The sequence below is a fragment of the Nematolebias whitei genome, chromosome 9 (assembly GCF_014905685.2).
Source record: "Nematolebias whitei isolate Nwh7 chromosome 9, NemWhi1, whole genome shotgun sequence".
In the NCBI taxonomy this organism is placed as follows: Eukaryota; Metazoa; Chordata; class Actinopteri; order Cyprinodontiformes; family Rivulidae; genus Nematolebias; species Nematolebias whitei.
This window is the reverse complement of record NC_056506.1, coordinates 37,633,528-37,658,937: the sequence shown is the minus strand read 5'-3', so window position 1 is coordinate 37,658,937 and position 25,410 is coordinate 37,633,528. Positions and strand designations below refer to the sequence as shown.

The 25,410-nt window shown below is 36.6% G+C and overlaps 3 protein-coding genes across 3 annotated transcripts in view; 2 read left to right on the top strand and 1 right to left on the bottom strand.

Annotated features, from left to right (window-relative positions):
* The window catches only part of atg9b (autophagy related 9B), a 9,608-nt gene extending 7,086 nt beyond the window's left edge, over positions 1-2,522 (bottom strand). Inside the window, exons 1-4 of the mRNA XM_037681764.1 lie at positions 2,241-2,522; positions 2,044-2,087; positions 1,423-1,487; positions 727-897 (exon numbers count right to left, since the gene is read on the bottom strand). Of these exons, the coding sequence (XP_037537692.1) occupies positions 727-897; positions 1,423-1,487; positions 2,044-2,087; positions 2,241-2,349 (389 nt within the window). The 5' untranslated portion in view covers positions 2,350-2,522. The remainder of the gene's footprint in view (positions 1-726; positions 898-1,422; positions 1,488-2,043; positions 2,088-2,240) is intronic.
* Positions 2,523-3,612: 1,090 nt separating this feature from the next.
* abcb8 (ATP-binding cassette, sub-family B (MDR/TAP), member 8) lies at positions 3,613-9,973 on the top strand. Its single transcript, XM_037681763.1, has 16 exons — positions 3,613-3,811; positions 4,526-4,844; positions 4,917-5,072; positions 5,319-5,413; positions 5,570-5,675; positions 5,773-5,934; positions 6,097-6,182; positions 6,256-6,353; positions 6,446-6,551; positions 6,645-6,678; positions 6,793-6,929; positions 7,043-7,137; positions 8,623-8,756; positions 8,842-8,989; positions 9,072-9,322; positions 9,518-9,973. The coding sequence occupies exons 1-16, from the start codon at positions 3,708-3,710 to the stop codon at positions 9,599-9,601; spliced, it is 2,115 nt and encodes a 704-aa protein (XP_037537691.1). The 5' UTR covers positions 3,613-3,707; the 3' UTR covers positions 9,602-9,973.
* Positions 9,974-10,732: 759 nt separating this feature from the next.
* cdk5 (cyclin-dependent kinase 5) lies at positions 10,733-16,825 on the top strand. The gene is made up of 12 exons (XM_037681762.1): positions 10,733-10,934; positions 11,094-11,182; positions 11,256-11,323; positions 11,457-11,517; positions 11,608-11,664; positions 11,799-11,894; positions 12,129-12,203; positions 13,224-13,320; positions 16,106-16,175; positions 16,280-16,340; positions 16,425-16,505; positions 16,712-16,825. The coding sequence occupies exons 1-12, from the start codon at positions 10,898-10,900 to the stop codon at positions 16,796-16,798; spliced, it is 879 nt and encodes a 292-aa protein (XP_037537690.1). The 5' UTR covers positions 10,733-10,897; the 3' UTR covers positions 16,799-16,825.
* The last annotated feature ends 8,585 nt before the right edge of the window (positions 16,826-25,410 follow it).

Below are 25,410 nucleotides of genomic sequence, written 5' to 3'. Positions count from 1 at the left end.
TTCCCCTGAGACAGAAAGAGAGGCAGTAACAGAGCCAATTTTTTCCTGTGGTGGGCAACGCTTGAAGCGCTCCAATCCAACAAACGGCGATGCTGTCATCCTGTTGCTTCAATGTTTCTGGCCCCATGTGTGCAGACACACATTGTGACAAGACTTGGCTGGCTTGAGTGATTAATTCATGCATGCATGACAGCTGGGAGGAAGATCATGTCAAATTTGCCGTCATGTAAAGGGGCTTGGTTATTTTTTTTAAATATGACTTTCTTGCTTACATCTTCGTGTTAGTGACAATTTAATAGGTCTTAAAGAGTTATTTCCTAGTATTACAGGCAAAAGTATCATAAAAAATATTTTAATTCAGAATCCGATTGAGTTTCAGCTAATTAGGCTTCGGATGAATATTACTACCTTGTGAATGTGACAGTATCTTGCAGTCTGCAGTCACATTAATTGCAGTGTTAAAATGTATTTCTCTGTATAACTATGATAGGCTGGGCAGCTGTGTAAAGGCTGACAAATTAAATTACTCTCTAAAGGCCTGTCTCTAATCCTAGACTAAGACTGAGAACAAAGCGTTTCATTGCACTGCGTGAAATGAGAGAACAGGCATGTATCACTTTCTAAAAATGCACTGATTTCAACCGACTCAAATAGTTTTTATACCCATAAGAAAAAGGCAACTTCAAAAACATGAGGTGCCTGTAGCTATAAACTGAACATCTTTACCTCTGGGTGCACTGATGACTTGGTAAGATAGCATCTGGTAAAGTGACTTTGTTTCTGTCCAAAGGGTTTTGGCCTTGTCCCGTGTGGTTGACTGCTCGATTGGCAAAAAGGACATCATACTCCACACAGTTGACAAGGAATGTAGTGAATGTGACAACAAACAAAAACTGACTGGAAAAACGAGAGGGGGGAAAAAAGAAGAAATAGAGTTTAACTTTCATGAATGTAAAACATGAGGAATCACCAATCAAAACATGAACAACGGCAACTGATGTTGGTAAAATGCATAAAAACTTGCAACTGCGTTTAGTCACATCACAAACAGTACATTCTGACAAGCAATTATTGAACTGCAGAGAGAAAAAAAGAATTAAACATCTTGACAAAATATTTTGAGGTGCATTTTGACAATAAATGTTCAATATTTATTGATTTCCATATGAAATTATGCCAAAAAATTAGCTTTACACACCTCTTAAACTAAGACATAGTTTCCATATGTATATGTAGTTGCTGTTAATAACTTTAAAAGTAAACTTATTCTTGCTAAAGCCTCTGGCACAGTCATGGCCACATGACAAACTACCAGTGTCATAAATGAGGCCAAGTCTAATTGAAAACAAGCATCCTGTTTTTTTAGCATGATGCCATATCTTATGACGCAATTTACAAGTGTCTAAACAACTTAATACTTACACAAGTTCAAAGAATTCAGACAACATCATACAGGCAAAGCCATTCTTTTGGTGAAAGTGATAGATGTAGACAGTGTGGTTAAGGAAAATCTCTTGGTATCGTAACATAAAAATTGGCACAGAGACATCACATATGTTGACAATTTACCAGTAATCTCTGCAGGATTACTGAAAATATACCAAATTAAGACACAAAAAGGTGTGAGAAAACACACTCCGAGTTAAATGAAGATTAAATTCTCAAAGTAAGACAAAAAATGTATATCGTAATGTGAGTGAAGCTCCTCAAACCCTGAAATATGAAGCACAGAACATTGTGTTGTTGTTGCTACTTAAACAGAGCTAATTTTTTTTTATAATAATCAGGATGACAAGATAACCCACATCTGCGAGACACAAATCATTTATGATCACTTGCAATTCTAAGGTATATGACAAAATTTCAGTAATTTTCAAACCAGACCGTTTATCTTCTGTAAATGAACCTGGGGAACTTGTTCAACTTTATGCCATGAGGTTCCTTGTTTCGCAATCTGTCAGTGGTAAACATTATGCAATTCAGTATTAAAACAAACTGTGAACACTCGCACTTGTGCTGGAAAGATGAGACATAAAAGGATATTCTTGTAAAGAAGTTATCCAAGTTCTTTATATGATGCCATGAGTCTGTAAATAAAAAGTATGCACCATTATAAATCCCCAGTGATGAAACTTCTGCACATCAAACACATTCAAATGACTGTCTAGCAGTATTTGCAAAGTAAGAAACGTCAAAAGTACATAAACACATTTAATCTGCTTTTTTATAAACGTGTTTACCTTTTAGACTTTCAGGTACATGCAGCAGTAAATCTTCCTCTCCTGGAGGGGAGTCTTCCTCGAAGTCCTCAATCCTCTGATACTCCTGATAAGCTTCAAGATTAGCCATTGTGCTTCATATTCTTCATTCACTCCGAACTGACAAGCTTCTTGTAGTAAAGACTATACAAAATAATTAAAGAAAAGGACGACCTCCGCTACATTCTATAGACACTTTGCACCTGAACAGCTCAAAAAGAATCGAGATAGCTAGCATTAGATGCTAACCAGCTAGTCTGACGGACAGCGTTTGCGTAACCTTACATGATACGACGTCAAATGCTCCGATGAAGTAAAAATTCAGTCCATTGAGCTTCGGTAGGGTTACTAGTGAAGGACGGTCACATTTATAAAAGATGACAATCAAAGCCGAGAGTCTGGAAGCCGGTTAGCATGTGGATGATTCAGCCTCTGTAGTCAGGGTGACACGGTTTGTTTTGTTCCCGACTTGCTCTCTCGCGAAGATCTTCACTCTTCTTTGATTTGAGTCCTCGCCAGAACTCGTTTGACGCTTCCTGAATTGTTTTACCAACGACCGGGGATTCTGCCGTCCGTCAGTTCGTTGATTTCCAAAAATATAAACCACACCATAAGCGTGGCTACTGTTTTTGTCTTTCACAAACAAATGTCAACAAAACACCATCTCTGCGTCACTTCCGTTTAGACGCTGCGTCATTTCCGAGTGCAGTTGTAGTTTTTTCATAGCATTTCTGTTAGAAGTACTACAGTACGGTTCTCTTTTTGTTTTACTCTAACAAAGGCACACAAAGCACCTAAAAATATCAGTAAACTTAATAATATTTTATAGAGCAGTATTTTGTTCTCACAAATTAATTTCAAAAATAAAATTTAAATAAAAAAAATGTTTTAAATAAATTTTCAAAAATTGTTCAAAACATACTGAACGTTATTATTGATATTGTTTATCTTATTTCTTTATATAGTGTTTTTAACATTTAGAAACATTTCTGTGAAATCTTTTTTTTTTTTAATATTTTTATCTGTTGCTGCTGTTGCTCCCATCAGTGGGACGCTGTTTCTATTCTATTCTATTCTATTCTATTCTATTCTATTCTATTCTATTCTATTCTATTCTATTCTATTCTATTCTAAAATATACTCGACAACCTCTTCTTCACTAACGTCATTCGGCGTGAATATGAATATTTTACTCAGCTAAGCGAAATCTTTCTTTTAAGAAAGCAAAAAAGAAGCAAAAAAGTTGAAGACTAACCGGATTTTTTTTTTTACGAACTGAAGGAGGCAGCAACACACCAAAGCTGTGTCTAGTCTCCCGGAAATAAACCGACGAAGAAGAATTGAGTCCGCGTCATAATATGGCAGCCTGCTTAGTACAGCTAGGTCAATGAATAGCTTAACGATTATCTTAACTTAATGAAGTGTTTGTCGTTAAAAGAAGTATAAATCATGTTTCGGATGCTTTATTGTAGATTGGGCACCACTGCTCCTTCACGGTCACTATCGTTTTACTCGCTTTGCAATAAAACAGGAGTTAAATTAAATCTCTCACGGTAGGTTAATCTGGACTAATAGCTAGTTTAGCTATGCCTGGAGATTTGTTAGTAGTGTAAACTGGATGTTAGATAATACTGAAACACTTAAACCGGCTTCTATGTGCAGACACAATCGGAGAGTACTGACTAGTTTTCAATTCTATAATCTAGCTCATTGAATAGAGTTTTTAAAATTATTAGTAATAAATATTTAACAGTATTATACATTCAATTTTATTTGTATAGTGTCCATTCAAATAAAGATTATCCAAATAAATGAATTTAAAACATTTTAATTACATGAGTTGTTCTGTTCATGTCAAATGTATTTAATTTGCAATCAATACACCAATTAAATAGTTTCAAGTCTGATTGTTTTAATTCAGGCCAAATAAATGAGCACCACTTTAAATTCAATTTAAATCCACACAGTCTAGGTTAGTGTTTAACATTTTTAATTGTATTTAATTAACAAAATAATACATTGCATCAAATCTTCACTTTAATTCAGTCGTCTGTCCTGATAAATGCCTGTTGGCAGGACAGGCAGACTTGTAGTCACAGACTTCGGAAAGGCTAAAATCATTCAATTAGCCTTTCAAAAATAATATTCTTCATTGATACTTTTTAATTATTAGCTTTTAAAACTACATGTTTCAGTTCAGTAACAGCTATATCTTGTGGTTTAGTATATTCAGCCTTGAACTGTATTAATTTTCTGTTTTTATCCAGGTGGTATACATCTCCAGGGTCTCATACTTCCTCGCAGCAGTCTGGCAGTACTGCGAGTCGCATTTGGAGTCTTACTCAGAGATCCATTCGCCAGTCTTCTACTCGATCAACTAAATCCCCAAGTTTGAAATTCATCCTTGGACCTGCAGTGCTTGCAGTCTCAGCACGCCTATTTTTCCACATAGCACAATGTGAGGCAGATGAGAATAACAACATCTTAGTGGAAGTTGCATCCAAACACCCAGAGCCTGAGTTCAAATGGCATATTCTGTGGGAATTTGTCAAGCCTCAGTGGTATGCTCTTGTTGGTGCTGTCATGGTAAGCATCAAAGATGGTGTCAAACTTACAAAATATAAAATGCAAGTAGATTAAATATGTTTATCTTTTCAGCTTGCTTTTGGTGCTGCTATTTTAAACATTCAAATCCCACTGATGCTTGGGAACCTGGTGAATGTTGTTGCACAATATCTCAGAGAACAAACGGGGAATTATTTGACTGAGATAAAAGGACCTGCCCTGAAACTACTTGGATTGTATGGCATCCAAGTAAGTACAAAATAAATGTACCAAAATATGGCAGGCACAGTTGGTTCTATTATTAAAATTTGTTAACTTTTTTTTAATTATTCCATCTAATAACCTGTTAAGTGTATGTGGATGTCTGTAGCAATTGTGCAGTCTCCTTTACTTGCCGTCATTCAGATGAAATAATCATGCCAATATAGAAATGTCATAACTAAAAAAAAACAAAACGTTTTATTGTTCTGGTCATTTATCATCTCCTTTGTGCAGGGCCTATTAACAAGTGGCTACATCATCCTCCTTTCAAGGGTAGGAGAAAGAGTGGCAGCAGACATGAGAAAGACCCTATTTGCATCCTTGCTGAGGTATTCCATAGGTTTTACTTAAAGATACATATTTATGTAAAAAAAAAAATCATAAAAAAGCAGGTTCAGTGTAGTTAGTATGCTTCCGTTCAAACCTTCATCCCAAAAGTTTATAATTCAGTTATTTTATTTTTTTTCTTGTTGTTGTTTTTTCAGGCAAGATGTGGCTTTTTTTGATGCCAATAAAACCGGACAGCTGGTAAATCGTTTGACTGCCGATATTCAGGAGTTTAAATCATCCTTTAAATTGGTTATTTCTCAGGTATTACCACAAGCACGACTCAGTATTTTAACGTACATTTCTTCAAAATGAGTCTCCTAATTTTCTCTCGTTTTAAAAATGTCTTGTATATTTTTAGGGTCTGCGGAGTATCACACAGACAGTCGGGTGTTTTGTGTCCATATATATCATCTCCCCAAAACTCACAGGTTTGACTTTGGTTGTCCTCCCGTGTCTAGTGGGAGCAGGGGCTCTTATTGGCTCGTTCCTGCGCAAATTGTCTCGTATGGCTCAAGAACAGGTGACACCAACCGTCTTTTAAGTTAAATTTAGTTTTTTATGTAGATTTATGTAAATGCACTGCTGAAAATCAACAGTTAAAACAAAAAGACAAGAGTTGCAGCTATTTTTTTATCCTCAAAATGTGTTTTTATTTGCCGTCTGACTGGATGTTGAAATCAAGGTAGCGAAAGCTACAGGAGTGGCAGACGAGGCTCTGGGTAACGTACGCACAGTGAAAGCTTTTGCCATGGAGGAACGAGAGCTCCAGTAAGTTCAAGTGCCTTGTGTAAAAGTTGTAATAATTTATAAATATTTTAACAATTATGATTGTTTCCCTTAGATTGTATGAATATGAAGTTGACAAATCATGTGAAATGAATGAAAATCTTGGCACTGGGATTGCCATTTTTCAAGGCTTGTCAAACGTCGCCCTGAACTGTGAGTGCGTTTTCATTAGTATCGCTGTTGGACACAATGTACTGTAGTTCAGACTGTCTGTAATGTTGATGTGCTGCATGCCATTCACACAGGCATTGTTCTTGGAACTATTTTTGCTGGAGGGACTTTAATTTCCAACAATGAAATATCTCCTGGAGATCTCATGTCCTTTTTGGTGGCGTCTCAGACTGTTCAAAGGTATATGTCCTGCAGTGATTTTTATTCTACATTATTTATAAATGAATCATGCATTCGTTGAGAAGTAACTCATTTCAATGTTTTCATGCGCAGGTCCTTGGCAAGTATCTCCATCCTCTTTGGACAGGTTAGAAAAAAAGTTATATATAGTTTATACATTGTTTTAATTGTAGCATCATTGTTTTCTCTGAAATGACTTTTCATTTGGAATTAAGCTGATACTCTCTTACATTTATTATAGGTGGTGAGAGGAATAAGCTCTGGCGCTCGGGTCTTTGAGTACCTTTCTGTGCAGCCTACCATCCTTCTCTCTGGGGGAAGCCGTATCCCCTACCATTCTATGATGGGAAGAGTCGACTTCATGGACATTTCATTTAGGTTTAAATCTTATTAAATCCAACTACATTTACATCTAAATACATTTATAGACTTTAGCTGAACCAAGTCATAAGAGGATAATAAATATGTGCTCCTTTTTTGTATATTTATAGTTATCCGACAAGACCTGGCCACGAAGTCCTAAAGAATTTCACCTTAACGCTGCCACCTGGAAAAACTATTGCTGTTGTTGGTGAATCTGGAGGAGGTAATTTTAGATAACTAGTAAGTTCCTTTGACGGGGACTGCCAGGCTGCTGCCAATTTAAAAGTTTGATTTGACAGTACTGTGTGTTGGGGTTTGCTCTCAGTTACCACTTTACCATGTTGCAACTGATTAGCTCTAAAAATGGCTGAGTTATTGTATTTATTCATTTTGAGCTAAGGTGGCCATCTTTGAGTTTTGATTTGGACTCACTATGTGATGGGGAATGTTCTCAGCTGTAACCTCACCAAATTTCAGCTCTATATGTATAAAAATAGTTGACTTGAAGCCGTTTAAATGTAAGTCAGGTGGCCATCTTGGATTTTATATTTGCAGTACATGTAAATTCGGTCTCAGCTGCAACCAGAACAAATTTCAGCTCAATTTCTCAAAGAATGACTGAGTTATAGCAGTTAGATGCAGTTAACCTCTTTTGACTTCCATCAGGCATTTTCAATTCAATTCAGTTTATTTATATAGCGCCAAATCACAACAAAGTTATCTCAGGGCACTTTACAGGAACATTCACATACATAAAAGCCAATTAGTCAAGTTGTCTATCTAAGGAATCCAGCAGACAAGTTGAATCTTGGCTTCGTTGCAGTCTCCCATCCTGAGCAAACACAGTGGCAACAGTGGAAAGGAAAAACTCCCTTTTAAAAGGAAGAAACCTCCAGCAGAACCAGGCTCAGGACAAGCGACCATCTGCTTTGACCGGCTGGTTGAGAGGACAGGAAGGAGAGACAGACCAACACAGAATGGTAGGTCCAGGTATAGGTCCAGTTGTACCTGAAAGACAAAAAAACACATGTAAGGAAAGAAAAAATATTACAAATACAAAACAGGTTGAGTAGAGAAAGTAAAGACAGTAGCAGAGTGAAAATTGTGGTCAGTTTGTCCTCCAGCAGTCTAACCCTATAGCAGCATAACTAAGGGACAGCTCAGGAAACCCAAGCCAACCCTAACTATAGGATTTAGCAAAAAGGAAAGTCTTAAGCCTAGTTTTAAAACTGGATAATGTGTCAGCCTCACAGACAGAGATTGGAAGTTGGTTCCACAAGAGAGGAGCCTGATAACTGAAAGATCTGCCTCCCATTCTGTTTTTGTAAATTCCAGGAACCACAAGTAAACCTGCAGTCTGAGCGAAGTGCTCTGTTAGGAAAATATGGAACAAAATGAATGAGAAATATGGCGTCTTTGTTAGTAATTTATGTTGCCATGGTAACTTGAAACGCCAATAAAAGTAATGGCACACATCACGGCGCTGAGACGGTCGTTTTGATATAACATTTGTGGGAGTACAATTTGCGGTTCAGGCCGCATTAAAGTTGGCGGAAGAGTTAAGATATAAATAAATAAAGTTGAGAAACCCAAGCTGGGTGGATAATAATAGGTGATGCATATACTAAACCGTCCCCAATTACTCATTCTTAAGTTGGTGACATGGAAATGCTTTAATTGGTGTGTTCATAAACATTAAACCCTGCAGGAAAGTCTACAGTGGCTGCCTTGCTGGAACGTTTCTATGACCCGACCAGCGGTGCGATCATGTTGGATGGGCTCGATATTCGAACGTTGGACCTGGCTTGGCTCAGAGGCCAAGTCATTGGGTTCATCAACCAGGTAGAGACTGTTCATTACAGATGCGGTTTTAGAATTTTAACTTCTGTGTTGAGATTTCACCGCTGTTTTAATTTGCTGTTTAAAGGAGCCAGTTTTGTTTGGATCTTCTATCATGGAGAACATTCGCTTTGGGAAGCCTGAAGCCACAGACGCTGAGGTCGTAAACGCAGCAAAGCAGGCCAATGCTCACCGCTTTATCACAAGTTTCCCAGAAGGTTATAACACCATGGTCGGTACGTAGTTTCATTTAAGCTTTTATCAATTGATTGAGATTGTATTGCTTGCAAATTCTGAACTTAGGGTTTCTAAACACAGGGGAGCGAGGCGTGACGTTGTCAGGTGGTCAGAAACAGCGCATCGCCATCGCCCGCGCCCTGATCAAGAACCCGAGCATACTGGTGCTGGACGAAGCTACCAGCGCTTTGGATGCAGAATCTGAGCGAGTGGTGCAGGAAGCTCTGGACAAAGCCACAAAGGGTCGCACCGTGCTCGTCATCGCCCACAGACTGAGCACCATTCAAGGGGCCGACTTCATCTGCGTGATGAACAACGGCTGCATTGTGGAGGTGCTTTTGCCTCGGGCTAAATGTTTCGGCTAATTTATGAAAACAGCTTGCAAGTTCAAATAAGCACCGAAAAATATATTTGTATCAGTTTTTAGACGTTTGTGCTGGGAAAACTGGTAATTCCCATCTATTGGGAACGACTGTGCAATATTATTTTTCATTTGATCTAACAGCCTTTTCTTCTTCTTCTTCCAGGCTGGGACACATTTGCAACTGCTGAGCAAAGGAGGACTTTATTCAGATTTGATCCGCAGACAAAGAGCCGAAGAGCAAAAATAAAAACAAACAAACCTCTTCCTAATAGATCAACAATAAATACCAGAGTTTATTAATTATGTCAGATATGTTGCACATCTACCAGCTCTCTGTTAAGTTGTACAGAAGAATTACAAATTTGAGAACAATTTATATATTTATTAATGGACCAACTAAATAAAGCTGTGATGATTTTAAAATTCACTACTGTACAGATTTGAACTACAGTAAACTGAAAATTTTGTCTCTGAGTTTTATTTAAACTTGTATAGAGTTATAAATTCTCATTTAAAATTAAATAAGATGTGACTGAAAGATGTCAGTTTTTCAATTTTTATTTGATCTGTTTACGAAGAATTTATTCTTGTAAATATGGTTTTCTGTGAGATGACTGGCTTGGGCACCATCAGTATTTTTCTTGCTATTGTTGAGTTATTAGGTAGCTTAACCCTTTTGATTTCACAAGAAATTTAATATCTGTTTTTAATCCGTAGAAATAAAAAAATAGAAGCCTTTTATTCATCTTGTGTAGCCATGCAGCCTGTGTTCATCTAAAATCTAGAAGTATCATTAGTAAACTGGATTATAGGCTTGTTAGCAGAACTGAAGAATAAAAAGCTGAAACATATCTGACTTTGAAATGGAATTTATACAGTTAAACAGATAAATTAGCTCATGGGGCAAATATAATTACCATAACATTCAGTCTGATGGCTTCCAAGAACACATTTACAGATAGAGATTCAATTTTTAATGATCATCTTACATGAGAAGATACCCGAGAGTGTTCAGATACCAGGACTAAAGCAGCTTCAAGCATGTTAGAGCTGAAGATTTTTAAATGGAGGGATGGAAGTTTTTATTTTTTTATTTTTTTTCATGGTCTTGTTTATTTTTCTATAATTGTACAAACATTTTGAAGTTCACTTGGGTGACCTTCCTTCTTCTCTTTGGGATATGTCAGTCAAAGAGACAAATCACATACTTCACTTATATTTCAGTTTGTTATTAATACATGCTTTTACCTCTTTTTTTTTTTCTTAAGTCATTTCACTTCGGTATTCTTCAGTATTCACTAAAAATACATATTTATTGCCTTTGTGTAGATTTTATTTACTGTGCGCCTTGAAATAGTTCCTGCCTCTGCCTGCAGTTCACCAGTTGGCCTCTAGGTGGCGAAGCAGAGCAGATCCGCTTCTGGAGGATTGAGGCTAAGCGTCTGTAGCTATTAGCTACCTTTCTAGCTTATCTACCCCAGTTTGGGGTTTTACAGATCATTAGTTAGCTAGCGTTTCCCATCGGTAATTTTACCAGGCAAACATGCAGAAATATGAAAAGCTGGAAAAAATCGGAGAGGGTAAGGTTTATGCATTTTAATAAAAGTCAATACAAGCTAGCTGAAACATGCTAACATTCATGTCACCAGCTTGTGCTGGGTAAGAAGCTAGCATGGCGTTGCTTTTCCATTCATCGGGAACATTAATTTGGTTAAACTAAGCATTGGTCTTTTTCGTAGGTACTTATGGGACCGTGTTCAAGGCTAAAAACAGAGAAACCCACGAAATTGTGGCTCTGAAACGGGTCAGGCTGGACGACGACGACGAGGTATTCAATCTGTTGACAGTAGCAACCAGTTAGCCGGCTAGTGCTAAATCTAAATATATTTCAATTGTTTCAGGGGGTGCCAAGTTCTGCTTTGAGAGAAATCTGTCTTCTGAAGGAATTAAAGCATAAAAACATTGTCAGGTTAGCCTGCTACTCCATTTGAAAATGTTCCGTATTCTGTGTTGATGAATGTCAGTATGTTGTCAGATAAGTTAAATACCAATCATTGTGCTTTTAACCTTGATATTAACACAGGAGATTCTGTCTTTTCCAGACTACACGATGTACTGCACAGTGACAAGAAGTTAACCTTGGTTTTTGAATATTGTGATCAGGTGCATTACTCCTACATTAATTTGAACATGCTTCATATCATACTTGATCTGAATATTTGCAGGCTAAACAGTGTTTCCTATCCATTGCAGGATTTAAAGAAATATTTTGACAGCTGTAATGGGGATCTTGATCCTGAAACTGTAAAGGTGAGAAATGAGGGCATGACAGCTGCTCAAAAGCCTGCTGCGTTTATTGTTTGGTAATGATCGATATTGTCAATCTAATTAAAATGTTTTTGGAAGCTTAAAACTAATTGCATATCATTGGGTTTCCTCTGCAGTCATTCATGTACCAACTGCTGAAAGGCCTTGCTTTCTGTCACAGTCGAAATGTTCTTCACAGAGATCTGAAGCCCCAGAATCTCCTCATCAACCGAGTGAGTGTTGGACTCTGATTTAGCAACTGGTAATCATTGGTTCCTGTGTGTGCAATTTTTTTTTAACTGTCATTTTAACATATTTGCAATGATCGAACCAAATGTAATACATTGTGACTTTTTTTTAATACGAATCTAAATATATTCATTAGTAATTCATTGTTGAATCCAGTGCATAGCAGAGGCCTAGCTACATGCTGTGCTAAAAATCACTAGTTGTTTTTTCATTTGCAGAATGGGGAATTAAAGCTCGCAGACTTTGGTTTGGCTCGAGCATTTGGCATTCCTGTGAGGTGTTACTCAGCAGAGGTACGTTGTGCATATTTAACACAGCACATACCAAAACAAAAATGAAATATGGCAATATGAAATTGCATATTATTGGTACCCTCTTGTAACAGAATCAAGTCAAAAGATTTTTCAAGGGGGATTTAACTAATTAGAGTTTATTCAAAGGCAGTCTACAAACTGTGACTGGAACTAATATTCTACAGTAAAATTCCCATGCTCAACCTTTGTTTTAAAATGATATAACAATACAAAAAAAAAATCAGAATACAAAAAAAAAACCAGTTTGCTAGTGATAAGACGGCCTCCGGGGCCCGCACTCTCCCTCATCAACTCCTCTGAGGCAGCCTTGCCAAAGTGCCAAATACAAAAAAAATCTTTATTTGAAATATTAAGAAGAAAAAACATCATCAGCAATCTTTTGAAATCATGTTGACAAGTTCACACTATGATTTTAAGCTAGTATACTCTTGTATCTCTTTACCTTCAGTATTCATGCCCACAGTTGTTGGATCACTGTTTTGTGATGCAATTGTTTTTTTTGTTTTTTAGCATTTTTTTAAACCAGAATTAATCTGTTAAGCTCATTGCTGAAGATAATGGAAAATTTAGAAGATTGTGAGATTTTATAAATAATGCTGTTCAAAGAAAAATGATAAAGCTTGATTTATTTGGGGGTTCTGGTTGGTTGACCTAAGGTCCTAGAGAGCCATTCTTCTGGGAGGGGGAAGAGGTTGACCCAGGGTGACACTGATGTGAAAATAGAGCCTAGAGTTTGATATGAGGCCACTGTAAAGGTCATTTCAGAAGATGTTTTCCTCTGAGATTCACTCTTATAAGAGAGAAATGACCTCATCATGGGAAGAAATGTAAATGTATATAGTGCATGTTGCACAATCTACCGGCAAACAGTGAATTAAGCTCTTTAAGTTTGATTTGACACCCACTTTCAAAGACCAACACAACACTAATCTGTTGTTTTGATACTTTTATTCAATTTTGTAGCTAAAATAATTGACATTTTCTATCATTTCTACTCAGGTGGTGACATTATGGTACCGACCACCAGATGTGCTTTTTGGTGCTAAACTGTATTCTACCTCTATTGACATGTGGTCAGCTGGATGCATATTTGCAGGTTTGTTTGCCATTTCCACAAATTAAGTTACAACTTCTTTGTGTCTCTGTGGGTTTGTTGTGTATTTATTTGGCTGCAAAGGGAGTTAATGTGATTAAAAATTCATATTTCATCCACATGGATAGTACGTTGAATAACCGCAGTAATTAATCACTGCGAAAAAGGCTCTGTAAAATGCAGCTCCGAAGAGCCTAAATCCCCATGAACAAAACTGAATTCAGACGTTTGAGGATACTTGAACAAAGTGCAGCAGCAGACGGCAAACATTTCAAAATGACTTCTGTAACTGAATTTGTGTAGTCTACAGTAACAAGTTAAGTAATTTATCTTTTTCAAATACCACAGCTCTTTCTTTATACCATGTTTATATCGCTTATACCGGTAAAACTTAAATATCACAGGCTGTTTGTCTTCCTTTCAGGAAGAGTTCAGTCACTAACTATGTTTACATGCACAAAATTCTTTGACCGGATTGAAATGTTTTCAGATAAATAATTTTTTTTTTTTTCCATTTACCCTTTATTTATCCAGGTAGTTTCATTGAGCCACAAGAACTCATTTTCAAGAGAGACCTGTTTAGGGAGCAGATGGTGGGGGTTAAGGGCCTTGCTTGGGTGGGGCGAATGAGGGTGGAGGGAGGTGTGGGTGTTTCACCTTTTCCACCCACATTTTGATGTTGACGGTACCGGGAGTTGAACCTGCGACTTTCCGATCACAAGCCCATCTTCTAACCTCTGCGCCACCACTCCCCCTAATTAAATAATTGAAATGTATCGTTTACATGGGCACAATCCGTTCATGACGAGCGTTTACATGCAGCGGGTTTTGTTCTGAACAGCAGTACTGACATGCGCAGAGTGGTAAACTCTCCTTAAAAAACACAGAAGAAGAAGTTCTACTTCCGGGATAAACAGAAACAAACCTGAGAACCCAAAATGGACCCGCGACGGGTTTTAATGGCGGTGGAGACGTTACTGCACTCCCTGTCTGAGCTACAGGTGATACAGATCATTTTGAGCTGTTTCAAAGTTTCTAGTAGAAATGTTGTGTCTCTCACCGACCAGTTTTACTTCCCCGACATGCTAATATTATTAGCATTAGCCAGGCGGAAATGGCAAAGTCGCACATGCGCAGTCAGGTCAGTTTTTCACCATCAGATAAAAACGAACAGATCAAGCGTTTACACGCGCACCGATCAGGTTATGAATTGGCGTAAACCACCCGTTTCGTTCTGATCACAAATTATTTCGGATCACACTGAATAAACAAAAAACAACCCGAACAGGGTGTTTACTGACGCGTTTTTATTCCGAACGGCTGTTTGATCCGACTACTTATGTCCATGTAAACATAGCTAGTGTCAGAGAAAACTTAAGGCAGCTAAGTAACGTCAGTGACACAGTGAGTGCTTTAAATTATGCTAACTTATGCTTGCTCACATCCTCTTTTCTCTTGAGAATCAGAAATCATTTCCCCCTCCATCATTGAGGAAAGGGAAATCTCCTCTTCTAATCACCTTAAATGCTCTACGAGGAGAGAAGCTTAGAGCGAGTACTTCAAAAGCGCTTCCTTCCTCACACCTGTCTCACATTTTTTTGGCTGAAATAAAAAAGATTAGGGACCTCCCAATCTAATCTCAATAGGGTTTCAATCAAGGCTTGATTAAAATATGCCCACAGAGGGAGGCAACATCACAGGTAAATGGGTATTTTAGACATTTTTGCCTTAGATGTCTGAGTGAAACTATTATAAAAGTTTGTGCTTTGTGTATGGGGGGGGGGGGGGGGGGGGCAACAATGGCCAATTAACAATTTGATAGCCAAATTTACCAGTAAGTCATGCAATGTTTCTTCTCTGGAATTACAGAAACTGAAGATTTGTCAATAAGAATAACCTATTTTTACTATTATTTTGATAAATCGAACATATAAAATGTATATGCAGACATAATGCAGGCATGTTCCTGTTCTTTGTATTCTACACCTCCTTACAACCTAGCTGGGTTTTTTTTTTTTTTTTTTTGCTACTTTTCCTTTTGGTTATCCTTTTTAATTACCATTTTATTTTCAATTGTTAAAAAATATATATTTAAATGTGTTTGCATCCTTTATGATTGTCTATTGTTCATTGTTGTCATCACGCTTGGTTAAAATCAGGTCTCTTGTAAATGAGTCCCCGAGACTCAATGGGATTAACCTGTATAACTAAAGGTTGAATAAATATAAAATGTATATTATGTAACCACAGAAAGAACAAGGTAAACAGAAGGACTTTAGTTACCGTCACAGTTTATTTACATTTTAGTTGCCAAATCATCATCAAACAGATTTTCCTGTTTTTTGTTTTGTAGCGTTGCCCTTAAATGTCACAGGGATCCCTTGTGTCTTCAGTTCCACAGACGCTCCGAGTTCATGTTCATTCTTGCAGCCAATATTTTTGTCTGGCAGGTCCTGCTGTGGTATTTTAGAATTGGCAAAAGGAGATTTAATAGGGATATAACAGGCAAACAGCAAAGCAGAGGTCTGTTTGGATTTTAAAACTGAATTCATCCCATTATGGGCTATTCTTTTGCCAGCTGAGGCAGTGCTGATTACCATTTTGATATCATAAAGACTCAGTTTCTGACCAACAGAGATGGAAAAAACATGGCCTGCTTGTTTCTTCACATAAGGGCACATGTATGTTTTAAAAAACACAATAATGCTAATATTAAAAGATTAACAAGAACAGTTTCAGTTTTTATGTTGTTACATATCTGTTTTAAATTTTCGTTTTTTCCCCCCAGAGCTAGCTAATGCCGGGCGGCCTTTATTTCCTGGCAATGACGTTGACGACCAGCTGAAAAGAATCTTCAGATATCTTTTAATGACTCGAGCTGTACATGGATGGACAAAAAGAAGTCGGTTTTCTTAATGGTTTTATATAAATGCTTTAAATGTTGTCTTTAACCACTGCATACATTGTTGGGTACACCGACGGAGGAACAGTGGCCGACAATGACCAAACTTCCTGATTACAAGGTACATTTATTGATCATATCTGACACTGTATTGTGTACAATAATTAAGATTACTGACAAACTTTTATATTTTTTTTTCCTTTAGCCATACCCCATGTATCCAGCCACCACATCACTCGTGAATGTGGTTCCTAAACTAAGTAGCACAGGACGAGATTTACTGCAGGTACTGTTTTTATTTACCAAATATCTGTTGGGACTTTAGTTAAACTAGTTACTTGCATATATAGTAACCAACTAGGATATTTTAAAAATATTTATTATTTGTGGGAAAATTTTAGTTGCTTCATTAACTAATGTAAGTTGTTTGACAAGTTCACTTGCATAAATTGACGTTTCAGTCGTTAATTTCTTTCCCTTGCTCTGATCCAGAACCTGTTGAAATGTAATCCTGTCCAGAGGATTTCAGCAGAAGAGGCCTTGCAGCACCCATACTTTGCTGATTTTTGCCCACCCTAAATGCTAAATTGCCTCTCACTGAGCCGCAGCCACAGGAATCAATCATCCTTCACTCTTGTTTGGTCATTAGGACCAGTTCTCAACAAGGCAAATCCCTTGCTGGGATTCAAGCACTCCCCTGCAGTCCATTTTGTTGTGCCTCTGTGTGGAACAAAGCTCCAGTGGCCCTGCCATGTTTAAGGCTCTTTTAAGTTGACAGCCTGTGTAATTTGTTCAAACATGCCTCTCAGTGAGTTAACACTAACAAGGGAGGACACTACATTGAATACATTTTACATTCATAGGTTCAGTCTTCTCCCGTTCGTGTTAAATAGCACAACCGACGTGTTGACTGAGTTTAAACTGGGGTTTGCGCTCAGTCTGTGGTTCTGTAATTTGGTGAATTATTGTCGGATGCCTGAGAATAAAGTGCTTGTATATAGTGCGTCACTTAATCACACAGCCTTCGAAAAGATTTAGTTTCTGTTCCAGAACGAACGTGTCTTATTAAATAGTTCTGCAATGTTCTCTTACTAATATTCATCTTAACAAGCCTGTATATTTATTTACAGGAACGGGGAAAATACGACATTAAATCCTCTGATAAACTTTTGTGGCTCAGCTCCGTGTAGACAGTTTGTATATACTATAGGGCACTAGATTTACATGAGTTCATAAGCCTTTTTCACACAGATTTGATCCTATTAGTGTTTATACAAATATCTACTGTATTCCCCTCTCACCACCACCACACGCTTCACACATGCTCACTAGTTTGACTCTTTATTCAGGTAGACCATCTATCTCCCTTTTATTCAGCCTCTGGACTTTTAAATATGACATCGTTGTGCAAGGGAAGCTTATCATCTCCCATCAGTAAGGAGTTGTGTGAAAATGGCTGCATATATATATATATATATATATATATACTAATCACAAAGATTATAACCATCTGTCACTGTGGGTAGGTGGTAAGTGAAATAGTAACATCTGTCATAGCCATCGCAAGGTAGTTTTCTACAAACGTAGTCTAATGTTAATCTAAACGGGAGCTGATGTGGCTCACTCACTTTCCTTGATTTCTCCATTGTCTACCAAAAAAAAAAAAAACTCAGTGCAGACGTGGCAGTAACATGGAGCTGAAATATTTAAAGGTGCCGTGTAAGCATGGGCCATTTGAGCTGCGTTTCTCCATTCACATAATTAAACATCTTTTTATGCAGTAGTCTTAACTGTATAGCTGATTGGTGTAAATATTTTTTACAGACTTTGCATTTCTGTGTTGCAGTTTATTTACTGGTGGATAAACAGACTTGCTGAAAGCTGTGATAAATTAATTTTTGTTTTCCCTGGGCCGCCTACGTCATACTCTGTGTTGCACTAATTTGTCTGCCTGTTAAACTAAACGGTTATGCTTTTTTTTTTTTACGTCTTGTTTTTGTGGGTTTTCTGGTTTTACATTTTCTCATTTGGAACTAGAAAACAAGAATTTTCTCAAAATGCAAAATGTATGTTTTTCTGAGCATAGTTTTACCAAATCCACTTTTTTTTTTCTGGAAAAACAATGCAACTACAGACATTATTATTATTATTTTTAATTTAGATGCTTAGATTCTCACATTTTTTACATTTTAGTTCGTTAGATGATTATTATAAGAAGCTGTTTTGTTAAATCTCAGGCTTTAAGTTTCCTTTTTTTTTTTTTAAATATGTGCACTTTGTCACGAGTAGAGATCAATATTATTATTGTTAACTGACATGCAGACTTATTGTCAGTTAATAATTAGACCAATTTATACGCTGTTGACCATTAGATTGTTATACATATGACCATTTTTATTGTCTTTTGCTATTTTTATTTTTTGTAATAGAAGTGGGGGAAAAAAGGCTACCAGTATTTCAATCATTTTTTTTCATATACCATATTTTTCAGACTATAAAGCGCAATATCAGTGAACGGGTCTGTTTTCATACATAAGACGCGCCAGATTATAAGGTGCATTAAGCAAAACAAAAGTCAAACTTTATTCAACTCATTCACAATAACCACAAAATCGGTTCGAGGTCAGTAAGCACAACCAGAATTAATACATAAGGCGCACCTGATTATAAGCCTCACTGTCGATTTTTGAGAAAATTAAGGGATTTTAAGTGCGCCTTATAGTCTGAAAAATATGGCAATTGCTTGCACCATTAGCTGTTTCCAGTATAAACTTGGTTTTAATTGTGCTCTAGTGCTATACACGAGTTGTACAAAGCAGCTCCTTCAAGTTTTATTCCCCACATTTAACTGTAAAACAGGATATCGAATGCATGTATTTATTAAGAATGGGCTTGTTGGATACAGAAACTTATTCATCGTAGTTACTTTAAAGTAAACTGTTGCTTTTAATAATTATTTTTAAAGTTTGCATATATGTGAAGGATGTGTGCGTTTGGTTTATCATTTAAAGACAAACCGTTTTACTATGTCATGTTCTGTTACATCAGTGATAATGGCACTATTTATTTTCTACTGTCTGTATTTTTCTTCTCAGCTTAAATGAAGGGTTGGTTGGTTTTGCACTTTTGTTTCTGTCTTTGCTTCTGCTGGTAGACCCTGGGGAAAAAAAATGTATGTTTAAGCCAGAAAAGATTCAGTATTCAGTAAAGTCAACATGAATGCATGTTGTCATGTCGGTGTGAATCATTTTCAGATTGTGTACACAGAACAGTAATGTTCATTTTACACCCAGTTTTAAAAAGTGTAGTCCCACAGCACAATAAAATCACCCAGTTCATTAATAAATTATTCAATATTTAAACTACAGTTTGTGTGGTTTTACTAAATATACAGTATTTTGCACAACAATGCTCCTTTAGTTGAGCAGTTTCTTAAAGGTGTCACAAATAAGAGCTAAGATGCTGCTGCGTGTTAAATCAATACTCGTACAATAAATGTGAAGTCGGTGATGCCCTGTTTGAATGACGCAATCCAACGTTGTATAATGTTGAAGTGTTTTTGACTTCTGACAAACATGGTGACTGAAATTTTATTTTAGAAACTTGGCAATAAAACAATTTTCAGTCAGGTCATCTGGACTGTCCAGATGACCTGACTGAATTGTTGGATTGTATACCTGGATTATTGAGCATGGACTGTTTTGGTTGTAAACTTGGCAATAGTTTCAGTTTCACAGTTTTTATTCAAAAATCAGATCTATTGAAACTTAATTACTAAGTGATCTTATAGTTTCTTATATAAAGACAAAATATGAACCTACTATCATAAAAATAAAAAAAAATCTCCAATCCACAGTGCGTTAGTTAACATGATCACTAAATGATGGCGAGGGCTGTTTCTTAAGTCTAAAACACTTGTTTTTGTAATTATTTCCAAGTATGACAACCTCAGGTCACTTAAGTTTATTCCAGGCTCTGCCGTTTTATCACCTTTAACACACAATCACCTTTATTCACAAAGTAAACAAGTTTAAAATCTCCGACCGGTTTGAGTTACAAACGACTGCGTAGTCAAGTGTGTAATTATTTAATGTACAGTTGGATTTAAAATCACATATCTACAATAAAATGCACAGAGCGTGTCGAGCCAGATGAAGCAGCTCCAGTTCTCCAGATGTGTGTTGGGGCAGAGTCCTGATGTGTCCTGTAAGAATCAGTCTTAAAGGCACATTTTCATTTCACTTTAAGCTGCACTGCATTTAAACAACCCATGCTGAAAATGCCAGGAAGATATTTGTGTTGATCAGTGGAGGAGGAGAAAACTTTTGATTCATCTGACTCCAGAAATATACTTTGAACAATACAAAGTGAATAGCATCGCTATCATTACATCGTTATATCTCAGGTAATAGGAATACATTATGACCATGCAGGGTGGAAAATGAGCGAAGTGCCGTATAGCCTAAAACGGTTCAAATGTAGGTTTAAAGTGACCATAATGAATAGAATATCTACTTGGCTACAGCTAAATACTGATGATTCTTTCTGCCAGCTCGGGTACACTCTGCTGTTCTTTTTCTTGAAAGTAAGGCAGGGGTTGGGACAACGATGTAAACATTCTCGTAGAGCTCACATTCAGTTATCTCCACAGTTTGTGGGAATCTTCAGTCATTTTATTTTCTGCGTTCTGACGCAACAATTTTACACACAATCGAAAGTCATTTCTTCAGTGCAGCAGCATCATAGTGTTAACACGAATCGGCACCACTCTAACTGGAATGATGATGATGGCTTTTTATACAATGGTTTTCAGTGTTGCCGTTGGTAACTGTTCAGTCTACATCAATTTTTTTATTTCATTTGAAGCCTCCACAACATATGGGGTGCCATTTGTAAAGTTCCACAGTCAAAATTTAACAGCATTATTTTGGTTTAGCCTTGCATAAGAAAAAACAAGTTTTTGTTTCAGTCATTCACAATGTTATTCATACATTTATAAATGTCATAGTTCCAAGCTAAATATTTAATTTACAAGCTAAATATTTAGTGTACAACTAAATACTTAACTTGCATGTCAAATATTTGCTTAGCATGTTAAATATTTAGCGCCACACTAAATATTTAGTTAAACTAAATGTTTTATGTCCAAGCTAAATGTTTAATTTACAATCTAAATATTTAACTTGCTAGATAAATATTTAGTTAGTGAACTAAATATTTGTGTGTAAATTAAATATTTAATTTCCAAGCTAAATATTCATTTTCAAAATGAAACATTTTATTTCTAAACTAAACATTTACTTTCTAAGCTAAACATTTAATTCTTTAAATATTTATTTTGCAAACAAAATGTTTAGCTTGGAATTAAATATTTAACTTGCAAGTTAAATATTAAACTTGCAAGTTAAATATTTAGCTAGCTGGCTAAATATTTAGGTCAGAGCTAAATATTTAGTTAGCAAATTAAATATTTATTTTGGAAATTAAATATTAAGGTCAGAGCCAAATGTTTACTAAGAAAATTAAATATTTAGTTTCAGAATTAAATGTTTAGCTTAGAAATTAGATGTTTAGTTTGGAAATTAAACATTTAGTTTGGGAATTAAATATTTAGCTTGGACAATAAATGTTTAGTTTTTTAAATAAATATTTAGCTTGGAAATTAAATATTTAATTTACACCTAAATATTTAGCTTACAAACTAAATATTTAACTTGCAAATTAAATATTTAGTTTGGAAATTAAGTATTTGGTTTGGAACTATAACATTTATAAATGTATGAACAACATGGTGAAAATATGACTTTGGAAAAAAAACAATTTTTTCTTACGATAACCTAAATAAACCAAAATATTGCTGTTAATTTTTGACTGTGCAACTTTACAACCAGCACCCCATAACATCTTTTCTTTCCCCCCCGTTTTTTTTTTTTTTTTTTTTTTTACATCAATCATTACAACAGTATCTGATTCGGTGCATTTTATTGCTCATGACACAACACCACAGAAATGTCCCTTTTTTTTTCCTGAAAACTTCCCCATCAGCTCAACTCCAGCTGTTGTAGCCGTGGGCGCATTATGTTTAACAGTGTGTGTGTAGCTAACAACTTTAGAGCCACGAAAAAAAAGGCAGTCAGAACCATAGACGTCCAGTCATTGGCTTTCAGATGATGGCTGATTTCCAAGGGTTTGTGCTTCACATCAACAGTCATCTAATACAAAGACAACAGAGTAATAAAGCTACAGTGTTATGAACAGCACTTCATTAAATGGGTTATACCAGAAGGTTTCACATAAAAAACAAATAGGATTCAGACTTTTTAGTAAATAGTACCCACGAGGACGGAAATAACCGTTTACCAAGAGAGGAAGTAGACTGACACGAGGATAAGAAGGAAAGTTTTGTACGTAAAAATGATGGGTAAATATAGTTTATTATGCTTGATCATTTATACATCACAAAGTGCTATTTGTGACTTGTTACATATTGTGGAATAATAATAATAAGGATGATAACTATACAGTGGTCGAATTGTACATTCTTGTTTTTATATATACCATCCGAAGTGATTTGGGTTGAGGTTCTGACGTTTTGAGGCAAATTCTCTTTCATCTTAAAGTCTTTCTGCACTTATGTTCCATCCAGATAAAAAAAAATCAAATAAAAAAAAATCAAATATCTCTAGTAAATAAACGTATGAGAAGCTCTATTTATTTGTATATAAATATTTGTATTTAATGTTTCACATAATTTATTTTGATGGTATTTGATTGCATGTATTTATTTACACAGTTCATGAAGTTTAGGAATGTCACCAGCCTGTTAAAACTCCTCTTAGAGAATAGATCACTACCACAGGGGATTGTGCTGATGAGTAGCTGTCAAACACTCAGATGCAAAAATTAAAAGCTAAATGAGGTTAACATGAATCCTGTGTCAAATCAAATTAATGTCCAACTTAAAGAAACAGAAGCCAATATTCTTTAAATGGAGTTCAACGCTCCTGATTTAATTATTTAAATCGATATCACTTTAGTTTATATGGGGGGGAAAAGTGCCATTCTCCACCTCCCAGGAGGCTGAACTTCAACCTTCAAACCAACATATGTCATTTGGAAATGCAAACGCTGGAAGGGTTGACACAGGAAACCCAAACTTGGATCCTGTGCTAGAACTTAGGGTAACACTTTACAATAAGGTACACAAAATTTGATTAACTATTATGGAACGCCTCAGGAACGAATCAGGTAGTTAACCAATACTTACTGGGGAACACACAGCCAAGCCTTATTAGGGGGACTACTGGTTTGTTACCACAGAAACAGAGGATACATTCTCCATGTGGGTTCTGAATAAACCCTGGACCAGTGAGGTCACAGCTCCTAATTGTTAAAAACCTGTTGCCTATCCATCCATCCATCCATCCATTTTCTTTACCCGCTTATTCCATTTTGGGTCACGGGGGTCGCTGGTGCCCATGTCCAGCAATCACTGTGCGAGGGGCGGGGTACACCCTGGACAGGTCGCAAGTCCATCACAGGAACACATAGAGACAAACGAGACAAACAACCATTCACTCTCCCACTCACACCTAGGGACAATTTAGAGTTACCAATCAGCCTAACATGCATGTTTTTGGTTTGTGGGAGGAAACCGGAGTACCCGGAGAAAACCCACGCATGCACCGAGAGAACATGCAAACTCCACCCAGAAAGGCCCCTGGACCGGGGTTTGAACCAAGGACCAGCTCGCTGAGAGGCAGCAGCTCTACCAGTTGCGCCACCGTGCTGCCCACCTGTTGCCTAGTGATTACTAATTTTATTGGATTCTTACCATTGATTATCAATTTCATAATCTTGTATGGCTATCTGACTATCACATACTGATACCAAATCATTGCCTGGTTGTTATTTTGTTCACTGATGTAGTGAAGCATCATACCAAGTACTTACTGAGGAACCATTCCTTACTTAATCACTACCTGACCATTTCCTACTGGTTTGTTCTTAACAAACCAGTAGTCCCCTAATAAGGCTTGGCTGTGTGTTCCCCAGTAAGTACTGGTTAACTTACCCATTAGCTCCTGAATTGTTACTGATTCATTCCTGAGGCGTTCCCTATAAGTAAATCAAATTTTGTGTACCTTAAAGTGTTACCAAACTTAGTATTTCAATTTGTGTCCAAACTTTATGTACACTTTTCCTTTTTTGCACAGGATATAATCTCTGTTCTCTTTTTTTTAATGGGTGTTCACCCACTGGTCATCTGATTCTTTTCTCCAGAAGGTTGGTACAAAGGCATATATATATATATATTTGTCAGTTATCCTCAGAAAAGTGAGTCTTTCATTACAGCACAGTGATCATTTAGTAAATAATGGTTTATTGTGGAGTGTCAGGATTTTGTGACTAAGGATTGCAACTATGTTAATTAATAGGTGTCATTCAAAAACACTTGCTTGTGATGTCCTGCTTACAAATAAATAAAAAAAATCTCAATGGGGTATTGATGTAGAATTGACTAACCTATAAATCTGCATGTAGATTTTAAATTGATTCATTAATAGGTCAACGGTGCTGATGATTGGATGCAGAGCTTTAGAAACAGAAGTCCTTTCATTTAACTCTTGGTACTTTCTGCTTTCAGGTTAGTCTTAAGGAAAATTATTAAATGCTGATGGATAAGTGAACACGTTTAGGGTTTAAATTAAGCCACATGTCGACAACAGCAGACGTTTTACTTGTGCTTTATCACACAAGATCAGGAGGAGATCTTGAGTTGCCTTTTGTTTGTCCATCAGAATGGGTGATAACTCCAGACTGAGCCCTCTTGGAGGTGAAGAGGTGCACCTACAGGGCTTACCATTTAAAATAACTAGAGGACAACATTTGAAGTGAAGCCCTAAAACTGAACTTTGTATTGAAAAAGCAGCTCTATAAAGATACAATCATTTGCTCCTTCCCCCTCCTGGCGTTATTTCATAATTGAACTGTTTGTAACAAAAATGACTAATGTCAATAAAAGCATCTTATGCCAGTGTGAATCATCCCAGAAGCCACAAGAAACAAAATGTAGTGATTGCATGTGCACAAATTAGCTCCTGCTCTTTATAACGTGAACACAGTTGTCTAATTAATGACACGATCAGTCTCTTTGTAGTGAAAGGCAACATTAAACACTGGTGTTTTTA

Excerpts from the sequence above, each read along its gene's own strand:
- abcb8 (XM_037681763.1), top strand. The coding sequence starts at position 3,708 with ATGTTTCGGATGCTTTATTGTAGATTGGGCACCACTGCTCCTTCACGG. Across the intron at positions 5,414-5,569 it reads CTATTTGCATCCTTGCTGAG|GCAAGATGTGGCTTTTTTTG; the intron begins GTATTCCATAGG and ends TTGTTTTTTCAG. Across the intron at positions 5,935-6,096 it reads CTCGTATGGCTCAAGAACAG|GTAGCGAAAGCTACAGGAGT; the intron begins GTGACACCAACC and ends GTTGAAATCAAG.
- cdk5 (XM_037681762.1), top strand. The coding sequence starts at position 10,898 with ATGCAGAAATATGAAAAGCTGGAAAAAATCGGAGAGG. Across the intron at positions 11,665-11,798 it reads TTGATCCTGAAACTGTAAAG|TCATTCATGTACCAACTGCT; the intron begins GTGAGAAATGAG and ends TTTCCTCTGCAG. Across the intron at positions 16,176-16,279 it reads CAGCTGAAAAGAATCTTCAG|ATTGTTGGGTACACCGACGG; the intron begins ATATCTTTTAAT and ends ACCACTGCATAC.